The sequence below is a fragment of the Frieseomelitta varia genome, unplaced genomic scaffold, assembly GCF_011392965.1.
Source record: "Frieseomelitta varia isolate USP_RPSP 00005682 unplaced genomic scaffold, Fvar_1.2 scaffold_742, whole genome shotgun sequence".
Lineage (NCBI taxonomy): Eukaryota > Metazoa > Arthropoda > Insecta > Hymenoptera > Apidae > Frieseomelitta > Frieseomelitta varia.
The window spans coordinates 363953-385570 of record NW_025110526.1 but is presented as its reverse complement, the minus strand read 5'-3'; the positions used below and the strand labels follow the sequence as shown (position 1 = coordinate 385570).

Genomic DNA, 21618 nt, shown 5'->3' with positions numbered 1-21618 from the left:
TTTTTTTTCTTGGAGTGTCTGCTTGCGGCTTGACAAATGTCACGAGAACACGACACAATATCGAGAAACATCTTCCTCCGATTCCTGAAAAACCACGAGACGAGAGTCCAGACGCTACTTTCGAGAAGTTAATACCTCGCTGTTGATACGACACGCCACGCCGATATCTGTTTTAAAACGTCGTTTGGTCATTTCTTGGGTGTCTTTTTAGATCTGTCGTCGTTCCATCCTCAACTCGAGAAATTGGGAGTGCACGTTTCATGAACTCGAAGATGGTATCGTGTAATTCAACTTTGCGCAAAGTGGAAGTGTAATTTCTACCGTGTCATTTATTTCTTCTGACAACATTGTTAATCAGCTATGAAGTTGAGAATGTTTGACACAGAAATATAAGCGCGATCCGACTTTGATGAAACAATTTGTAGAAAACGTTCGGTCTTTCTTTCCATCCTCTGTCGACAGAAATGTTCCTCGCGGCAAAAGCAGTTAATTAATTACTTTAATTACTTTCGCGATCGCTGCTCCGTGCGAACATTTGCACAGCATCTTGACAATGCGGTTGCAGGAATTTATCAACAACGCTGGTTGACCAGAGTTTGTGGATACATCGCGGAGAAATCGCTGGAATGTTTAATCGAGCGAAGAACTTTGAATTCCTGAAAATTTCGGATTGCAGGTTGCGACTCGTGGAATCTCGACGATGTTTGGATTCTACGTTTCTCCGTTAATTCCACGTTTCGAGTATTTTTATCGGTGTGTCGCTGACTGTAAACGAGACACGTTAAAATTCACTCGGTACAAAACGCTCGAGCGATTTTCACAAAGCAACCAAGTACAAAATTATCGGATATCGCGAAAGTTTTCTCTGTCGCGAGTGTTCAAACTTGACTTCGTTTCGGTTCAAATTTCTTCGATGGACTGATCGTAATCTTCTCCAATCGTACGAAAAGAAACGAAAACACGAGCGTGTGTTAAGAGAATTATTCCTAACTGCAGGGTGCAATAGTCCGAGGATGAAGACACGCGAAGTTTCGCATCGTTCTCGAGAGACGGCACGTGAGAAATCGCGGCCTCTGCGGGGCTCGTGTCCTCGCGGGCATCTCCCGAGGGCGCGCCGAAAAGGAAAAAAAAAAAAACTTGCAAACCAAAGAAGCTGAACTGCAAAGAAAGAAAGAAAAGAAAACGGGAGAGAAAGGAAGAAGGAAACGCAGGGAGAGGATATCCACACGCGGTGTAGAGAGACTGGGGATGCAACGAGTGTGCGAACGCGCGGCAAGTGGTCCGAGCAGCGCGGCGCGAGTAGTTCGCGTATTATAAAAGATTTCCGACTCTTTGTGGCTGGCTGGGTACGGATCCGTTTAGGAGCGGAGGGCGAAAAAGCGAGGCTCCGGCCGCGCTTAGAATACCGCGGCAACTCGCATTGTATAATAATGTATCGCATATGGCGCATCTTGTAAAACTCTGCGGGCGTCCCCCTCCCCGTTCTGCGCCTTGTGCAACCAGGCCTGGACCAGCGTTGGAAGAACGGATAGAAGCTGGTGAATGAGGTTATTCCCGGCCGTGGTGCTGCTGGTTCATTCATCCATCGGTGGGCCAGCCCTCGTGGGGAGGCTGAAGACAGCCTCGGCCAACAGGAAGGAATTGTCGAAAACGGGTCTATCCCACTGCTCTCTCCCCTACACGAAATTTTTCTCCTCGCTGTGTGAATACCTTGTGGGCTTCTGACGCTTTCCGGCGAGGTGTTTGGGCCTGCGGAGGATCTACGGGGAGCGGTTGATGGGTTAATGAAGTGGAAAGTTTGGGACTATTTGGGTGGTTTCAAGAAGCGAGACAGAGGCATTTAAATCACTTGATTGTAAATCACACTCTCACAGTTTCCACAGAACAATCAAAACTTGAATGTCGCGAGACACTGTTACAGTCTTCTGTAATAATGAAAGAATAAACAAAATTTACTGCACTTTGTTTGGTGCTACTGCAAATGTAAATTTAGCAAGAGTTTACTATACAACGTGAACAATGCTTTTAACCTCTTGCGCTGGAATGAGAACTTGCACGTTTGAGAATTTCTTGTTCCAAAATTGTAATATTTTCTCAGTTTTAAGTATATTTGAGTAAAACAAAATAGGCAAAACGAATAATCATACCGACGAGTTCAAAAAGAAAGCGACGAATTATTTTATACGGTTTGGTCACTCGTTGTGGTCCGCAATCAGTTGCCAAGGCAAATAGTTAATCATTGAATTACTGTTAGAAATAATTTTACTGAATACTGTAACTGATACACTTGAATTATTAACCACATACTATTGAATTATTAACCATTCAGAAAAAATTATTAACTGTAAAACAAACATATATATAAATAGCTATATACAACCATCGTGATTGATTTCTTAGATTGGTTCAGTCACGTTTCACTGCAGCGTTGACTTCCAAATATTTTGCATGACGCACACGTGACACGTTCAAATATTTTCGTGGGCCACTCCACATCAAATCAATCCACCCTTGAAAACCACCGCGCTCCAAGCCAAAAATTAATCCTCTTCCTCGATTTCACATTCAACCGAACAAGCTCCTCCAATCGAGTTAGAAAAATATTTCCGATGCTGGAACTAGTCAGACGAGTAGACTCGTTTCAGAAAAGTTCCATTCAGGCGTCCACGGGAGTTAGCGTCAAGCCGTGTCAACACCTCTTCACAGAGACACGAGCTGAACGAGCCAACGAGCCAAAGTAGCTAGTCATTCGGCACCCTGTCTCCAACGATGGCTGCCAAAGGTTTTCGACGAACAGCGTTGGCACGGTAGAAAACAGTCTTGGAGAGGAGAAGAAAAGTATTCAACCTGGTCCCCGGTAAAACCTAAACCTAATCTAATGGATTAGCTACGGCGAGTCGACGGGTCGTCGAGGGTCTCTTGACTCGAGACACATTGTTATCGGTTGCTCTGATCCTATTGACAGCCCCCCCCCCCAATCCCGCAATAGACAGAGAAAATACAATGGCTGCGGTAGTCTGGTTTGCACCCAGCGGGACAACACCGCGTATTTTCGCCTAATCGGATCCGTTCGAGCGTATTGGGCAATCGGTTCTTGTTCTCTTTCGAATTTATACAACAGAGAGGCTCCGTCTTTCGTATTTCTCCAAGGATCGCTGAAGGTATTTGCCCGGGGAGGAGAGGAATCTTTTGAATCTTTTATCCTTCGTTGCTTCGCGTTATCGATTGTTTTGCCCTGGTAGCAAAAGATGCATTGAAACGGGAGACATGTCACAATGTTTATTTCGTAAACAATTACTAGCAAAATTATAGATTCCAGATGGAAAGAAGTGAACTTGGAATATCTTTTAATTCGCGATACGAATTTAAAAGAATTTAACTGATGGGAACTGGTTAAAAAAATCGTAAATGAAACATTGATCCTTGGTAGATGACACTAACAGTCAATTTCTCGCGGCTAGCTTCAATATAAATTCCTTTCTAAATTGTTCTAAAAATTGAACGTACAACGATTATTATTATTATCAGTAGCACGTAACGTATATCGAATTCAAAAGAAAATTCTTTGTCGTTAGAATGTTTGATAGAATAAAGACGCAGTTTACACAGATTTAATAAGCCGGATAGACTCGTTGTGTTAACGGAGGCACTAGACGAAAGAGTTGTATTTTAATCTTTTTTTCTGTTTTTTATTTTCATTTCATTGCGATACCGAACATGCAGTGGAATACGCGTCGAACGTATTCCCCTTTACCAGACTCCGGAACATCAAGCAGTCGAGTCGTTGTTTCATCGAGAAACAGCGAAACTCGTTACGCGGGGTCCGGGCTTGCTTTTCCGTTACGCGATATCTGATCGTTATTCCTCCATTTTCTCGTTTTCCAATTGCTGAGATCGTTGTTCCGCGGTGCGTGCACGATTTCGCGTGGCCACATCCTCCTTTTGTTTTCCCGCATTTCCTCATTCGCCGTCGATCTCTGAAAAATCATTATCTCGCCAGTCGCGTTGACATGATTTAAGGGGGGCCGAAAGGAAAACGGGGGAACGACCTCGTCGCTCAAGCAACTTTCAACGTTGCTTAAATTTATTCGAGATGTGCTTGATCTCAAAGTTCTTCGATGGAGAAGGATTTTCTCTTTATGTGCAAACGAAAGGTGAATTTTCCACGAGAAACAAGAGCTTGATTAATATATCTTTATTACCTTTTGCCATCTTTCGAGCAATTTTCAAAACTTGTTCAAAACAAGTTCTTATCTTTTTCAACAAAAAAAAAAAAAAAAGTTGCAAGAACGATTTGACATCCTCGTCAGTAGCGAAATTTAACAAATCAATTCCACTGCTGTAGTTTGAAGGCTTCTTCACCATACATATCAGATAATCTTTTTATAAGCTTGCACAACTAGCGCAACAAAATACCTCCCCTGATTTTTCATTTTGAGATCGACGCCAAATAAACGATCGCGCATTTTCTTTTTCCATAACAATCAGGTATCGGATCACAATAAATGAAGTTAGTCACACTTTAAAATATACATGCATATATATAGAAAAAAAAAAACGCAATTACTCTTCTGCCAACCCAATAACATAATTTCACTCGTACAATTCGTTACAGGCTGTAGCTTGATAATAAAAAAAGTTGATTCTCAGATGTTCTCTCTGAATCTCTTCAGGTTGTGCGTTCAATCGTACGTACATCTAAAACAACCGTGAATTTTTCTCGCATATACATATACATATATATATAGACGGTGCAGAAAGCGAGACTGGATCCGACGCGGCATCAGGGTTATAAGATCGGGCACATCTCTATCTAGGTTCTTTGGTACGGCTGCGAGGGGACGTAATATATTTGGGAGGAGGTGGAGAGTGAGATAGGTGGTTAGGTAGGTAGCCGCGGTGGATGTCGGGTAGATAGTCGACCGGCTTCGGTAATGGAGACTGCAGGGTGCCGCTAATGCAGTAGCGATGTCACGGTGCCGGTTGCATCGGTATATTCCTTCCCTTTCCGCCCTTTTGCTCCACCGCGTGGACGGTTCATGGTACCGCCTGTTCCTTTTCCCTACCTTCGCGATATCACCGAGTTTCTACGTGTCCTCTCTGTGCCGTCTCTGTCCCACTTCGATCCGCCGAGTGTGTGCGTCCGTGGCCACGGACACTTCTCTGGCGGTGGCTGTTTATCACCTCGGCCGCTTGCCTTCTTTTCTTTCCCTCCTTTCCTTCCTCTCCTTCACTCTTTTTTCTCCTCTGTCGATTTAACGGAACCCTATCCGAGGGACACGCTGGGATATCTCGGACGATGGGAAACATTCTCCGCGTTGCGGACGTGTGCGTTCGTATCGTTTAAAGTGAACGGAAAAATGGGCGCCGCCTGCATCCCGCGGTTACGATAATCTCTCGGTTATTTTTGTTATGGCCGGCGCGATTCGATCGTGGCTTGCGTGTATCCCCGGTTGCTTCTCGTAACGCGGTTGCCAGTCGCGATTTCCATTCGAAGGAAAAAGGCAAATTGCAGTTGTACACGTTTCACATATATAATACTTTATATCCGACGCGACGTAACAAATCGCAACAGGAGATTGAAAAGAAACTCACGAGACAAGGGAGACTTTTCTCTTGCAGATTTTTCGACTAGACGACGTATGTTCCTGTTTCTCTATAGATTTTCAAACGTTTGATTCGAGAAATTGAAATGCCAGCCAAACTATCATCATTATTATTATGTATCGCATTAATATATAATTTTATATTATTATTTCTCTGATATATATATATATATATATATATATATATATATATATATATATATATATATATATAGAAATAAATGTCAATTCCACGTCTTTCTTTTCAGCATGTTTGGGAGCATGAAACGATGTGCCCGATGCCACGCAGCGATCCTGGCCTCGGAGCTGGTGATGCGAGCCAGGGATCTGGTGTTTCATGTCCGCTGTTTTTCGTGCGCCGCGTGCGCGGTTCCCTTAACCAAGGGCGATCACTTTGGCATGAGGGATGGCGCGGTGCTCTGCCGATTGCATTACGAAATGGGCGCGGAGTTGCACCCGTCGCAGAGTCCCCCGGTTCCGGTATATCCGCCTGGTCCTCACTATCCTGGCCAGCCATTCCCCTCCCCGGAATTCCTTCATCACCATCATCATCATCATCATCATCACACGTCGCACCCGCCTCACCCGCATCACTCGATGCACCCGCAGCATCCCCATAGCCACGTGAGCCCAGTGCCGCTTCAGCCATCCACGCCATCGGTACCTGACGCCGGATCACCACCTAAAGTACCGTACTTCAATGGCGCCGCCGTCGTGCCACCGCCTAGACAAAAGGGCAGGCCTAGGAAGAGGAAACCCAAGGATCTCGAAGCTATGACTGCTAACATAGGTGAGTTTCGTTACCTGCTTTCGGTCTGAGAAACTGAGGGAATTTGAAAACGTGGACACGTTAGACACGAATTTATGTCCGTCGGCGATGAATTTGAATCGGTGACATTTCGTTTCTGTTTCGTTGCGTTTTAATTTCATTTCGTTTCGACACTTTCGTTTTCATCGATGCTCCAAGTTTTTCTATATGTATCATAATTTCTCGAATCTTACTCTATTTGCGAATTGTCGGGACGCACGTGTCGTAAATGGAAACTATCTAAAATATATAGGTTGAAATCTCTTCAGAATTCGTGTGTTTCTACCCATACTCTAAGCTGAATATTTTAGAAAATTTCGAAGAAACTTCGAAGCGTACTTCGTGGCACATCATTTTGATTTGTGTATCGCACGGACTCTGCCGGGCGATTTTTGCGAGCATTCGAGCAGCTGGCTGAGTGATTCATCGCTTTCTCGGTTGCAACGTGTGCCAGATTTACAAGAAGCTTCGCGCGTTGTCCTTCGCGCGTTTGATGAATTCAAAAGTTTATTCTAGAGAAATTCGTCACGCGCGAATTAACATTCTGGCAGTAGACGGCCGCCAATGCCCGTTGGATACGTTTTAGCGATTCGATCGCGGATGAAGGTGAAACGTAGCCGATAGAACAGATGCAAATTGGAATAGAAACATGTTGTATCGAGCATTGCGCCGGAATGTATCGCGCAATAATCATGGTTGGCAATTAGAAATCACTCTAACGCGCAACTCCGCCAAATTGCTGCGTGTGTACGAGTTTTTTTGAACCGTGAAGTGGTCGAATGTTTGCTTAACAGAGGATTGCGCGTCGGCGTTATGCGAAAAAAAAAGAGGTGCAGTTGTTGAACTCTTGAATCTTTGGAAATTAATAGCACGAAAACAGCGTGTCAACGTTATAATTTCATCAGTGAGTCACTACCTTCGTTCCATTAAATTAATCTTGATGCAGAAGTTAGAAAATTTCTTTCACCGTTTATACGTTCACCGACGAACCACGTTTTCCCGTACAAATTAGATTCGATGAATTACACATCTCGAAAATCAACGAATAAATTCAGTCTCTTTGCTTCGAACAAGCAATGACTACCTGAAAAATCCTTTATTAACATTCTTGATCCATTCATTCACTTGTTGTGCGCGAAATACGTCGCCAACACAACGCGTGTCGCGCACAATACGAAAATTGAAATCACTTGATTTTCTTTGGACGAGATATCTTGCGTGTCTATTCATTAAGATTCGAGGCAAGATCTCGCAAATTCGTAAGAAACAAGAATGAACAATCTAACCTAGTTAATCGAACGAAACATATCGTTTTCACAAGCGAGCAATCTGATTTCCCTCCAAAAACGAACTTGTTCAAGTCGCTGTCCAATCCCCAACATTTTACTCCGCAAGTTTCACGTTCGGAAGGCACGTGTGTGCGCGCGAGGTTAGATCAGGCCGGTGGATTTTCAATTGTCGGTGTCGGCTCGGGAAGATCGCGATCGCGTGCACGAAAATTCTTACACGAGCAACGGCGGAACGGTTGACCGGTCCGGTCTCGAGATTGCTCGATGGTGTCCCGGCCACGCGGTCGGAGATCGCCGCGGCTACGCGCACGTAACACGACGAATCCACCGAGAGGGAAGGTGTCGCGACTCGCCGTCGGTGATTTACGGGCGCGCGTGGGCGCGTGGTGTTTGCCACCGAACCCTGATAAAATTTGTCGCCGCGACATAAATTCACGAATCCAATCCCAACAAAGCGTGTACGTGTCGCGCGTGGGCAGCTCGCCGCGGCAGCTTCCTTCTCCGCCTTCGAGGACTTAATTTCGATTGTTGACCGACCGTGGGAACAGAGGAGGGAACACCGAGGGACGAGTCGCCTCGGACGAACCACCGGCCGTGCGCCGGTTCTCTACCCAGAGGGACCAGTTCCTCTTCTTTTCTTTTCTTTCTCGCTCATTTTCTTCCTACCTCTTTCCCCTCGGTCCGTTTTCAGCGAAAAAGATTCTCGAAAGTCGCTTGGTTCGTGTCCCGCGAAACGATGACGCCCCGACACGAACGATAGGATCCACGGATGACTGAGAATTATCTGTTCTGTTCGCCGGCTGGTTAGCCCGGTGCGAGAATTTATCGTTCGAAATAAAATAATTTGATGGGAGGGAAGGGGGGATCTTCGTCGATTTGGGTCCTCGTCGCTGAGGTTAGGTCGTCGGATCTCTTTCAGCTTTTCCTTTTATCTCGAGGCGTGTTTCGCCTTTAAAAACTCGTCCGACGATGTTGTAAAATGAAGGACAAATGGTTTTTCAATTTCTTCGTTGCGTAGTTGATGAGATTTATAGCACTTCGTGATCCCAACCTACCAAGTTTCTAACAGGGAACTAAATTGGATCCCGTTTGAAACAGTCGTTGTGTTAATATGTCAGGCGATTTCCGGATTTGCTGGAAGGCAGGTAGCTATTTGGCTTTCTATGATTTATGACCGAGCCGAATCATCCTTTGGGGAACAAACAATTCTTGGGAAATCCCTTGGCAAATATTTAGGAAAATGTTACAAGAGAAAGAGGACGAACCTTTTGATAAGAGAACTCGACACTTACTCCAGACTATCTCCGAATCGAAAAGATCGCGAGTTTCATGGAATCTCCCTCTTTCTGACAAATAGAAATAAAACTCTGTTGTCCAACGATTCGATGAGTAGCTGGATCTCTTGCAACGTCGATACTCTCTCACGGTAATTCCGGTGGAATCCTTCGCGCGCGGTAATTAGAAATTCTCGCAGGATCTCCGTGAGAGCCGAGAGAGCGTTTGTCAAGTGATCGTGGAAGCGGCGGAAGATCGCCGAATCCAGTTCAGATGGAGAACGGTAGCAAATGAACGGCAGCAAAGGAACGGTCGTAGTGAAACGGATTTCGCAGATTTCCGCGCGATAGAGGATCGATCTGGATCTTATCGATCGGGCCATCTGGCCGGGCGACTGTCGGAGCGTCGCTTTATCCACCGGTGGACGGCGAAGTCGCCCTGCCGACAGGATAGATATACCGGAATGAGGCCTGCAAACTATTTGCTGCATAGAGTTGTAATTGGCCGTGTATCCACTGGTCTTTCGCATACGCTATCACCCTTCTTGTTTGCACTCGAGGAGCTAATGAGCTGTGATACACATCAAACAGCGCTAGGAGTCGCGACCAGCCGCGCTGCCGCTTCCGACGGTTCTTCGTATTGCCTTCGAGAGCCCCCGCGCCAATTGTTGCCGCGATAACTTTATCCCCGATCGAGAGCCGCGATCACTCTCTATCGAGCGGACGCTACTTTCCTTTACGACCTTTAATAACTTTTGATTTTTCGCGAGGTTTCTCTTGTATCGTCAGTTCCCTGAGTGATTGGTTAGAAAGTGGTTGAAATCCCTTTTGCGAATTTGAACTCTCTTTAAAGAGTTTTGTTTCTAATGCAACACCAAGTGTGCGATAGCGTTTAAACAAAAGTAAGAAGAAAGCAGGGAAATATTCTGATATAAAGGGAATATTTGAGAAATATTCGACAAATTTTTAAATAATCCAGTTGAGAGAAACTTTTTATTACCAAACGGATATGGAACACTGTTACTAGAGTATTAATTAATATTCGAAGAATGTTGCTACTAAAATTAAAATTAACGCCGTTAATAGAATATCTTACTTCTAAATAACCGTATACCGAAAGAAATAAATCCAAGTCCCTCGCTTGCGTTTGAAGGAAGAGAACAATAACCTGATAAACGATGGTAACGAAATTCGCGGCGTTATTGACGTCTTACCGGGGTATCGTCAATTTCCCGAGTGATTGGTCAGAAAGTGATTGAAATCCTTTTTTAAAGAGTTTTCTTTCTAATGTAACACCAAGTGTGCAATAGCGTTTAAACAAAAGTAAGAAAGCAGGGAAATATTCTGATATAAAGGGAATATTTGAGAAATATTCGACAAATTTTTAAATAATCCAGTTGAGAGAAACTTTTTATTACCAAACGGATAATAAAAATCCTTAGAATGAAACACTGTTACTAGAGTATTAATTAGTATTCGAAGAATGTTGCTACTAAAATTAAAATTAACGCCGTTAATAGAATATCTTACTTCTAAATAACCGTATATCGTCAATTTCCCGAGTGATTGGTTAGAAAGTGGTTGAAATCCTTTTTTAAAGAGTTTTCTTTCTAATGTAACACCAAGTGTGCAATAGCGTTTAAACAAAAGTAAGAAAGCAGGGAAATATTCTGATATAAAGGGAATATTTGAGAAATATTCGACAAATTTTTAAATAATCCAGTTGAGAGAAACTTTTTATTATCAAACGGATATGAAACACTGTTACTAGAGTATTAATTAGTATTTGAAGAATGTTGCTACTAAAATTAAAATTGACGCCGTTAATAGAATATCTTACTTCTAAATAACCGTATACCGAAAGAAATAAATCCAAGTCCCTCGTTTGCGTTTGAAGGAAGAGAACAATAACCTGATAAACGATGGTAACGAAATTCGCGGCGTTATTGACGTCTCACCGGGGTATCGGCGAGACGTTGGGAGGCGAGATAATAAATCCAGCGGCGGGTCCAACCCTTGGGCGCGCGCGAAGAGAGGCTCGGTTCACCGCCGCCGGAAAAAGATCCCCCTAACTGATATAGCCGATACGGGCGGCTTCAAAAATACCCCGCGACACCGGTGTTTAATTAAGACGCATAATCCGGATGTTGGGGATTTATGTTGCAGATTTGAACGCGGACTACATAGATATGCCCTTCGGCAGAGGAGGGCCGGCGACTCCCGGCATACCTGGATCCAACAGCAGAACAAAACGAATGCGAACGAGTTTCAAGCATCACCAGTTAAGGACTATGAAGAGTTACTTCGCGATCAATCACAATCCGGACGCAAAGGATCTCAAGCAACTTTCCCAGAAAACTGGCTTGCCAAAAAGGGTGTTGCAGGTAAGCTTTCAATCTGGCGATCTTCCCGCTCTCGCGTTACGTTTCTGATATGTACTCGAGTTTAATCGAGCGAAATCGAGTCTCGCGGATGTCCTTATTCTAATTTTCGGGTAAGGGACACACTTGTAGATTATACGATAGATTTCTTTGAAGTTCATTCGTAGTGACTGCTTCAGACTTCTTCCGGAATAATTAGTGTTTGATATTTTTGACAAAATTTTGACTGAACAAATTTTTCAAGACGCCAAGTGTTACGCGCGTATGTGTGTTTTGAATTTTTTAATTACAGATGTCCGATTAATTCTAGTTTATATCATTAAAATTTAAGAACCTTCGATTCTTTAAGAGGTGACAAACTCTTTGTACACACTACAACAAAACTATTATCAATAGAATAAAATTAATATTAAATAACATAAAAATACATCTAATAAAACATTAAATATAAATTGAATATAATTTAACATTATATAAAATATCAAATTAATATTAAATATAAATATATTAATATATATATATAATAACATATAATGATAATATATATATATATAATAACATATGTATTAATAACATATAATGAATATTAAAGGAATATATCAAAACTTTCACAAATAATTACACACACGAAACGCATCGTCTTCGATTAGATTCAATGCTCTGCATCGTTCGTGCAATTTGCATTGTACGTTTCGCCGCTAGCATTCGAAGGCGTGGAATCGTCTTGATGCGCAATTAAAAGGAAATTTACAGGGTCGGTTCGCGGGAGAAGTATTCGCGTCGGGTGTGCACCGGCCTCCTCCAATTAGTGCACGCCGTCAATGACGCATGACGCCCTTCATAGGCCAGCTAAAACTGTCCCCGAGACCTTTTCGGCTACGTCGTTTTGGACAGATTGTATCGTTGCGTTCCCTCCTCGTGTGTTGTTCGATCTCGGCCCGCGGTGTCTTTGGAATTTATGCGGCCGTGTTACGTTTATTTCGGCGGCATTCGAAAACGTGGAACACGCGGCGGTAGGTTAAAGATAGAAGAGATTGTTAGTACGCGAAAAAAAAGGAGAAGGGACCCCGGGAGGGAAAATCGTCGTGTCCTACCGTTTCCCTCAGATCCTACGTTTCGATCTGGCCGGGACGAGACGGCGATTCGTTTTTTCGGGTACCGTCTGAAAGATAAATAGGCCGATTGTGTTTTCAACGTCGACCACCCTTCTCTTCCACTTCGGCGAAGTAGCTTCCTTCGTCTCTTCGTCTCTTTGTTTCCGCCTCCGCGAGTCCATTAATCAAGAAAACGAGAATTTTTCATATTTCATTGGCGATTTCTCGAGTTCAGTTCAGTAGTCACTTTCTCTTTTTCAAATAACACTTTCCTTCATTGATATTTATCGACGGTGATTTGATTGGAATCACAGATGATCTGTAGTCACGAATGACTGGACTGGACAAAATATTTATCATATTAACCTCTTGCGTGTTGGAATGACGCGCCACGCCAATTTTTTTATCTCAAATTGCAATCTTCTCACTTTTAAGTATATTTAGATGTAACCCAGGCAAAACAAATGATAAGTTTACTACTTTTTAATCATTTCTATCCAATGATACACCGACGAGTTCAAGAGAAAAAGAAAAAAGCGACAAGTTATTGTATACGGTTCGGTCACTCGTTATGGTCCGCGAACCAGTTGCCAGCGCAACGGGTTAATACATGGCAGATGAAACAAATATTTCATTTCCAGATCCTATTTTCATAAATACCATAAAATTCCACAGTCTCCTAATAACAACGCTATACTTGTATTACGACAATAATTTTAGGCCATCTTTTGAAAAAAAAAAAAAAAACCAGAAAGAGTAGAAATCCAAGAGCTTTCACTTTCCTCGTCGTTATCATTTCCAACGAAAGGACGCAGTCCCAGAGAATCGAATTTGCTAAGAGCAAAAGCAGAGGAGAAGTGGTCGCGACGAGTAGACGTTGTTGCTTCGAGCAGATATCCATCGGTGTCTGGGCCTTTCCAGCTTGTGGAGAGGGTCGCGAGGAGGTTTCCAGAGGCGGGTGAAAAAAGGTGCAAAGAAAAATCGCGGTCGGAAGATGGATAGCCGGTGGTTCGATCGTTTTTCCTCTTTTTCTCTTTTCTCTTCTTCCTTCCTCTCTTTGTATTCTTTTTTTTTTTTTTTCCACTGTCTCTGACTCCGCGCAACCCCCTCCTGCTCCGTCTGCGCGTTCGCCAGGCCTCCTATAAAAATATTCACGTGGCGGACGAAGCGCGCGCGCTGGAGACGTACGCGCGCGCTTCTCCCCAATTAGTGCGCGCTGCCGGCGGCGCGTTGAGGTAAAAGAACCGCATGGGCCACGGTGATATTTCCGTCGACGAGCCTCTGCGGCCTTTTCCCCCGTAATTATGGCCCTCCGTCAATCCGCCGCTACTCAAAATCCTCCGGGGCCGGGGCAAGTTTTGTCGTAACGAGCGGCGCGCCCTGCCCTCGTTAACCCACTACCGTTAAATTACACGGGGCCAGGAATCTATTTCGTGAACCGGGGCCGGCGTAACGCGTGAACACGCACGCCTTCGACGCGTTAATACCGAATACCCTCGGCCAACCTTTCTCGCACGATCCAGCTACCGAATCGACGCGATCGTCGCGAACGAGCGTATTAGTACCGAGTCTGAATCGTCGTTATCGAGCGATTAGAGGGCCGACTGGGTTTCCGATCATTTCCAGCCGAACATGTGTGATTATCGACGAAATCGTTTCCGGTTATCTGGTGGTTGCTTCGTAGGTTTCTTCTTTTTCTTTCTTTCTTTTTTTTTTTTTTTTTTTTTTTTTCTATTTTTTCATGCAGAATTAATCGGATTCGTTTTCGTGATTGGTAGGCAGGATGGTTTATGGAGGTTGGCGTTGTTCTTGGAAGGGTCTGCAGGTGTGAGAGAAGTTCGGAATCTTAATAGAACTTTGTTCTTATTTCGCAGAGATGGTTCTCCTGCGAATCAATTAGCGATTCGACGAATGACAAAGGTTTTGCGTTGATGAATCGGTTCGTACGTCTGGTAAAATTTGAACCGTGAATCTTCGTTTGATCTCTCTCTGTTTTCTTCTTCAGGTTTTATCGTGCGAGATAATTTCTTGGCAGTGATATAAACTTGAAATTGCCGACGTGCAAAGTTTTTCTAGTAATATTCATTTATGCAAACGTATTTTGTGTCTGAATTTTATATTTGTACCCCGTGAAATCGAAAGATCAAAGTTTCCCTTCTCCAAAAATTTACGCTTGTTCAAGAAACTTTGCGCAACTTGTCAAATCTGTATGCAGTTCCTCTACATTCGTTACTCTTACCCCGTAATAGTTATCTTCAAAGCATTTTTTTTTTTTTTGTACTCGATGCTTTCACGAGAATGAGATCAAACGTGGACAACTCGTCGTGGCCCGACAAAGAGAACGGATGTTAAACAACTCTTTGCACATTCTTGAAAATCTACGCTCTTCAAGGGCAATCGAAGAAGCCAGTCGAAAATAATTCGAGCTACCTTCGCGAAATCTCCGTTGCAAACGATCGTTTTTTCGATTCTTCGCTCACTAAAGTTAACCCGTTTCTCTCTGGGCAGCACCTCGAAGATGCTCGCGCGGCAAATTCTGTGTGTACCACGTGAAGCACGCAGCCTCTTCACGTGGATGCAGCAGGCAGACAGAGAGGAACTGGCTCGGTGACTGGATGGCGCCGGCAGAAGATCTAGAGAAAGAGAAAAGAGCCTGGGGTTGTTGGCTGGGCCAGGGGAGGAGGCGCGAGAGCCGGCCTATTGTATTCGGTGCGGCGTAGGGTTCTTGGTCGCCATCTTGCTTGATATTGATCGCGAAACGCACGAATACTCGCTCGTTCGCCGCGGCTGCGTTCGTCGCCGTTCTCCTCTCGTCTCTCTACGTGCTACTTCGTTCTACGTGTACATATATACATGTATACATACGTGTGTACATGACGCGCACCTAACACACCGACATTTTCCCAACGCGCGTGCACACACACACGTGAATACATACAGAGAGACAGACACATTGGAAATACAGCTATAACGTAGGTGTAACGCAAACAGATCGCGAGAGAGAGTTTCACTCACCCGCAGGGAAAGAAACACTCGTACACGCTTCGACCACGAAGGGGAGGCCCGCGTGGTTGTGTCGGTTGGAAGTCTCTCTGCTGGTTTCACAGTCCGCGGGGGAGGAGACTATCTTGAAAATGGCGACGCCGGATCCGCGGCATCGAGGCCGTCTTTTATCTATCGGGAACAGAGGGTAGAGTGGCGAGAGGGAGAGGTTCCGGGCTGTGTCTCGCGGCATTATATATTGTTGCATTGTGTGCAACGATGTAGCTATCCTGACGGGCCGCTGAGCGTGTGGTTGCATTTAAATTGCACGCTCCTTTCTCTCCCTCTGTATACCCCGAGCGCCCCCGCCCTCCCTCTTCACCCGCCCGATGAAGATATATTGGAGGTGCGCGAGCTTTTCGGCTCTCCTTCGACTCTCTTTTCTCCGAGCTCAGGCCTCGGACTGTCCTCCTCTTCGTCTCCTTTCTTTCGCCCCGCGTTTCTTCTCCATCGTCAGGTGCAATGATGCGTGGTACACCAGCGGGAGAAATTCGGGAGAAATTCCTTTTAGGTCTGGCTCTTTCGAGGACGGTGAGTTTACGAGCTCGCCGTGAGTTCGTTCCTGAAGTCTGAGGGGAAGGAGATTAAGACTTCGGAGTTTGAAAGTTCCGGTAATGAGAAAATACGATTCAGCTGTTTAATAGGTAGATGGTGAAACCCAACGATGAATCAGTTTTGGTTTTGAGAGAAAGAGGTAGAAACAAGTGAAAAAAGAAATTTTATCAATTCGTAGTACATACTACTTAGAAATTACGATACATTTCTCTGAAATACGAAAAAAACCAAGCACAGAAATTTTAATGTCTGGTATCTAAAACGAATCATACTTGACTAAATCTTAAAAGAAAAGACGTATACATCACTTGGAAAATTGAAACGTACGCGAAAAAAATTCCCCCCTCCTCCCCAAAAAAAGAACTATCACCAAATTTCTCCTTCAAAACCAAAAGCTGATCCACCTAACTTAACACACCTAAAAGTGAGCACGCTACAAGCGCTCTCCATAATCTATCGTTTCATTGACTTTGCAACGAGGCTCGGAACGAAACACACTCGACTCTGTTCACGGACGAGCATCAACAACACTAGAAAATTACATTCAAAAACGTAGAAAAGTAGCAACACTCATCGGTAGTATCAGCTCGAAGCGGCGAAGGCTTCACGCGGATACACGGATACGGGAATATTCAACGATGTGGTCTCGGTGTGTTCGCAGGTCTGGTTCCAGAACGCCCGCGCAAAATGGCGGCGCATGGTGCTGAAGCAAGAGGGGAAGTCGGACAAGTGCGACAGCAGCGTGGACGGCGGTTCCCTTGGCGACCTTGAGCTTTATGGCAACAGCACCGGAAGCGGCGGCCCGCCAATGAGCCCTCCATTCATGTTGGGTGGACCGCACAGTCCGGCGTCCTTGGCGTCCTTGGACTGCGCGTGATCCCCGAAATTTCGCGTCCGGGACAGGCTAGCCGAACGATTCGCGAAACGATTCTCGTCGTTCATGTGGTCCGGAGTTCGCGGCTACGAAGCCACTTGCAGCGACGGGACGAGCCGATCGTTCCGTTCGATCGTGTGAATTTGCTACGATTTCCCTCGCCTTTGGAAAAGAATAAGAATAGTTGTAAATAATTTATTCGTCGAAGCAACTCGTTGCATCTCGACTCGATCGACTTGCTTCGGATCATTTTCTCCGCGACTGGGTGGATCCACCGATCGAGATACAAAACATACTGGCGTGGGACTCGATTAGAAACGAGAGAGACTTCTCAGAGACGTGTGCAACACGCCGCGCGTGTACGGAACATTTATTCACAGTTTCAATTATGAGTGAAAGGGTGAAACATAGGATTTTCTTAGCGAGGACGTTCTCCGAGCGACGTTCGATCAACGGGGAGAAAGTGGAGGCTGTATCATAATGAAGAATAAATTAATCGAAGGGTGTGGAAGGTTGTATTTATTGAGAGCGAGAGCTTGATTTTTAAGACACGGCCGCCTGACACGCGTACGGGGAACCGTGACGTGAAAATTTTACGTATTCACGAAGCGTGTACGCTTCGACGGAACCCAGTTCGAAAGCGTTTGTAATTAGTTCTCGATGTCTATTTATTAGCGACTTAAGGTAAGCCTAGTTAAGGGTTGCGAACTTACCAGTGCTGTGTGAAAATCCAACGTTTCCATGGGGATTGTGAAAGAAGGGATGAACTTTGTACTTGGTATTACGTGTTTAAATAAACGCGTTTCATCGAATATAAAGTTTGCCCCTTTGAGAGATACGATCCGCGTCTCGACCATCGATATCGATGGATTGTTGGGCTCGTAGATTGAAACGCGCGGAACGAAGAGTCACCGAAATTGTGAGTTAAAAAAGAAAACGTTGGATTTTAACGTTGAGTAAATACGAGTATATAAATATATAAAGATATATAAATATATTATTTATAAATAAATTCGGGTGCGTCGAGCGTGTCGATTAACGAGTGTGACTGTAATTATTGCTCAAATAAAGAACGCGGTGGAAAATGGAATAAACTGAAGGAGAATGGAGTGGCAGGAGGGGTGGGGGTGGGGATGTTAGAATGAATTGCGGCTCGCATCGTGCCCGATCGCGAATCCTTGGCGTAAACTTCACGGTAAATGTTGTAAATAAAGGACGTTCCTCGAGTTTCTTAAGGCACCGCTATAGGTTGTAGGGATTCTAATTGCATTCGGTAGCGGTTCTGTTAGACAAGGTAATAATGATGACGTCGGTTATTATTATTATCACTCTTATTATTAATATCCTTGTAACGAATGGAACGATTGTCTAATTTTACAAGATGATTTTTTCATTGAATATATTTTGACAATATACTCGCTGCCTCTGTCGACTTTTTCATTCAGAATCCTTTGCTACTGTCCCTTGTCCCTTACACTCTCTGTCCTCGACCTGTCGAATTATTAAAATTTTTAACAACTGAAAATATCCACCGATTCGTTCTCTGTAGACAAATTCAAGAAAATTTTTTCCTAGATTCTTAGAAAATTTAAAAAATGTATACAGATTCTTTAAATCAAATGTTCATTGAAAATTGAAATTTTACCCGGTGCGTAAATAATTCAATTGGTCCTGGCTTTGGAGCAATGTGCCTTCTTCCTGAAGGTAAGAAAATTAAAAGAGATCTAAATAACAAGTAAAGAAAGTATTAATTTCCAGCAAATGCAAAATTTGAAATTTTTCGTGCAAAAAAAAAAGTATTTCGCTCGAAAAATAATTAATTTCTTTCTAAAATCTTGCCATAAAAAAAAAAAAAAAAGAACCGAGCGTATTTAAAGAGTATCCGATTTCACGGAACGCTCGAATGAAATACACACGTATGTAAATATATAGAGAAGAAAGGGAAAAGGAAAAAACGCGGGAAAGGTAGGAAATACTCGCTGTCGAAGCAACGACACGAATGTTCATCGCGGATGAATCTGTTAGCGGGACGAGGGCGCGGTTTTACAAGGTTGGCAGCCGATTTAACGACCCTGTTACGCCTAACTAGAGGAGCAGTGCGCGCATCGCGACACATTAAAATTAAAATTACACGTTGCACGCCAATCTGGATTACGCAGGGGGCCGATTCCGCGCCAATTATGTTGCGACTCTCGAAAAGAAATCTCTCTCGTTAGATTTGCTCGCGAGCCGAGAATCGCCTCCTTTTGCCATTTTTTTTCTTTCTTTCTTTTTTTTTTTCTGTCACTTTTTTGACGTCACAGACTTTCTAACGGGGCTTAAAAATATCACCTGCGTTACTCGCTCGCGATACTGGAAGCTTTGAACGCGCCGCGCGTCATCGTTTTGCTTGTTCCAATTTAATAACGAAGCGTTAGGTGAAACGGAAATCGTTCGATGACGATTGACAAATTTACGAGATTCGTTGGTCCTTGAAACTGTCTCTGACATTTCACAAAGATTTCGAATAATATAAATCTGATAAAAAAGAATTGATTTCCTTTCAATTACTACGAGCACGAGATAATAAACGGATGCATCGGCAAACTTCATTCATCAATTTTCATTAAGGCCTGGATCATGATTATACCTGCATAATTATCTCATCGCACTCGTTTAATTATGATAATTTATGTGCACATATTACGGTTTAAATTAATATTATAATAATTATCACAATATTACAGTTACTATTATTTATATTAATGATCATTTATACGAAAGACTAGTAATTCTGGTATATAGTAACAGCGTCGATTTTTACAGCTCTTCATGGAAAAAATTAATATTGGAATTCCGGAGAACGCCGAAGTCTCAGTCTTTTAAGGAGTCTCAATTGTTCGCTGACTTCACGTTCTATCATAAATGTTACGAGATTATTCATGAAAGATTGCTACGAAACAATCGTTCAGACAGCGAAGCGGTATAGAAACGAATCGGGTTATGTTAATTGAGTTATCCAGGTCTTCGTTGGCTTCTCACCGTCGCGATAAGCCCGATATTTGAAATGGCCGCCGCCTACGCCGCCGCTATTAGCACTTAAATTTGTACTTGGATTCGATTCGTTAAACAACAGACTGCGTTCACCTAAGAAAATACTTCTGCGATTCCAGACAGATAAGTTATAGACAGATCGGTAAAAACCTATGAAAGGTTTTCTTCACTGTTGTAAATCATAGTTTAATTCCCTCGTCAGTTTAATAGCTTTGATTTATCACGTAGTATTTGACGACACTTGTTCGTATACGCTTAATTAGTGCCACGTATTACTCGGAAGCAAAATTATGACCAAACTATTTCTGCAACACTCACACTTTCACGGCCAGAACTAAAGAAACCAGATCCTCCGGAATATAAAAATTTCCGTCGTTTTACATTTTACAACAAAAGGGCCATTTTCACCATTTCGCACATTCCTTCTTTCATTTCCGCGCCCGAATTCATCGAATTTCCCACAGATCTAATTATACGCAATACTTACGACAAAAATGTCCCAGAATAGAACGAAATTTCTCCTTCAAAACGCCTTGCTTCGCTTCTCTGCTGTCCACGTTCCATAGTCGCCTATCGGGCATCAAAATTCCAGAAGACGTCACGTCAATTGCCCGTCGTCCACCGAAAATATCCCCGTCACCCGGCGTTTCAAGAATATCCAAAAATACCGGAAAGCGAGTGCTCGTTTAACAAACGATCCACAGAGCCGAGGACACCGTTGGACGTTTGCCCGGCGTGCGAACGCGGTGGACAAGTCGGCGGAGGAGGGGATGGGAGGACAGGACGCTGCAACGAAGAAGTCACGATGCATTTAACGAAGTAAATGAGACGTAGCCGAGGATCGACACCGGTCGAGCACTGTCAACCGGGTTTAGGAGACGTTTCCACCGGTGTGTCGTCGGTTGCCTGGCATCGATCATTCGCGTTATCGACATCTCGATCCCCCGAACCGGTCAGAGGACACGGTAGACGTCCAGTTACGGGGGGAGACATCGCGCCAGAGGATCTAGGAATCTCTCGTTCGTCCCTCCGATCACGCCTGATCGAACGACAGAGTGAACGGTCGCCGAATGCGAGCGGAACGGCGCGGCGGCCGCGCGTGTTCTCGTTTCATCGTCACGACGAAACCCACCGCTCGGTTCCATTGTTTTTAACGTGAGAACAAAATGTGAGAACCCTTGCTGCTCCTTGCTGCATCAACCTTGGCCTATCAATAGGTCGCGCTGCAACCGACGTTTCCACGCATCTTGTAATTCCGACTTGTTGGCCATTTCGATGGTTTTTAATTAGTATAATCGCGCGAGAAGATTATTCGCATGGTTTTTCAGACGTTCGTCGAACTATGGACTTGGCGAAACGAATGATTTAATTGGATGATGTAGGAGGTAAAATTAAGATGTTAAATAGGATAAGAGTAATACCAAAGTTTTAGTGGATTTTTAGAGATTTGAGTGATCTTTCGAAACAAAAGCGCCTTCTCCCAGTCCTTGTACACTGATCATTCGGATATAAATTTTATACTTCAGTCGCCGGTAATTCTAGCATGAATTAAATTTACACGACGAGTAAAACGAGCGAGGACTTCTTTATTGAATCGTAACTTTTGCACTTTGGTCGTCGGGGCTTTCAGCTGCAGTTAAATTACAAGACGGGAAAAATTCC

At 43.9% G+C, this 21618-nt stretch overlaps 1 protein-coding gene across 1 annotated transcript in view; it reads left to right on the top strand.

Annotated features, from left to right (window-relative positions):
• The window catches only part of LOC122535604 (protein apterous-like), a 57422-nt gene extending 39084 nt beyond the window's left edge, over positions 1–18338 (top strand). The window contains exons 4-6 of the mRNA XM_043667287.1: positions 5855–6396; positions 11144–11361; positions 16711–18338. Coding sequence (XP_043523222.1) covers positions 5855–6396; positions 11144–11361; positions 16711–16926 — 976 coding nt within the window. The 3' untranslated portion in view covers positions 16927–18338. The remainder of the gene's footprint in view (positions 1–5854; positions 6397–11143; positions 11362–16710) is intronic.
• The last annotated feature ends 3280 nt before the right edge of the window (positions 18339–21618 follow it).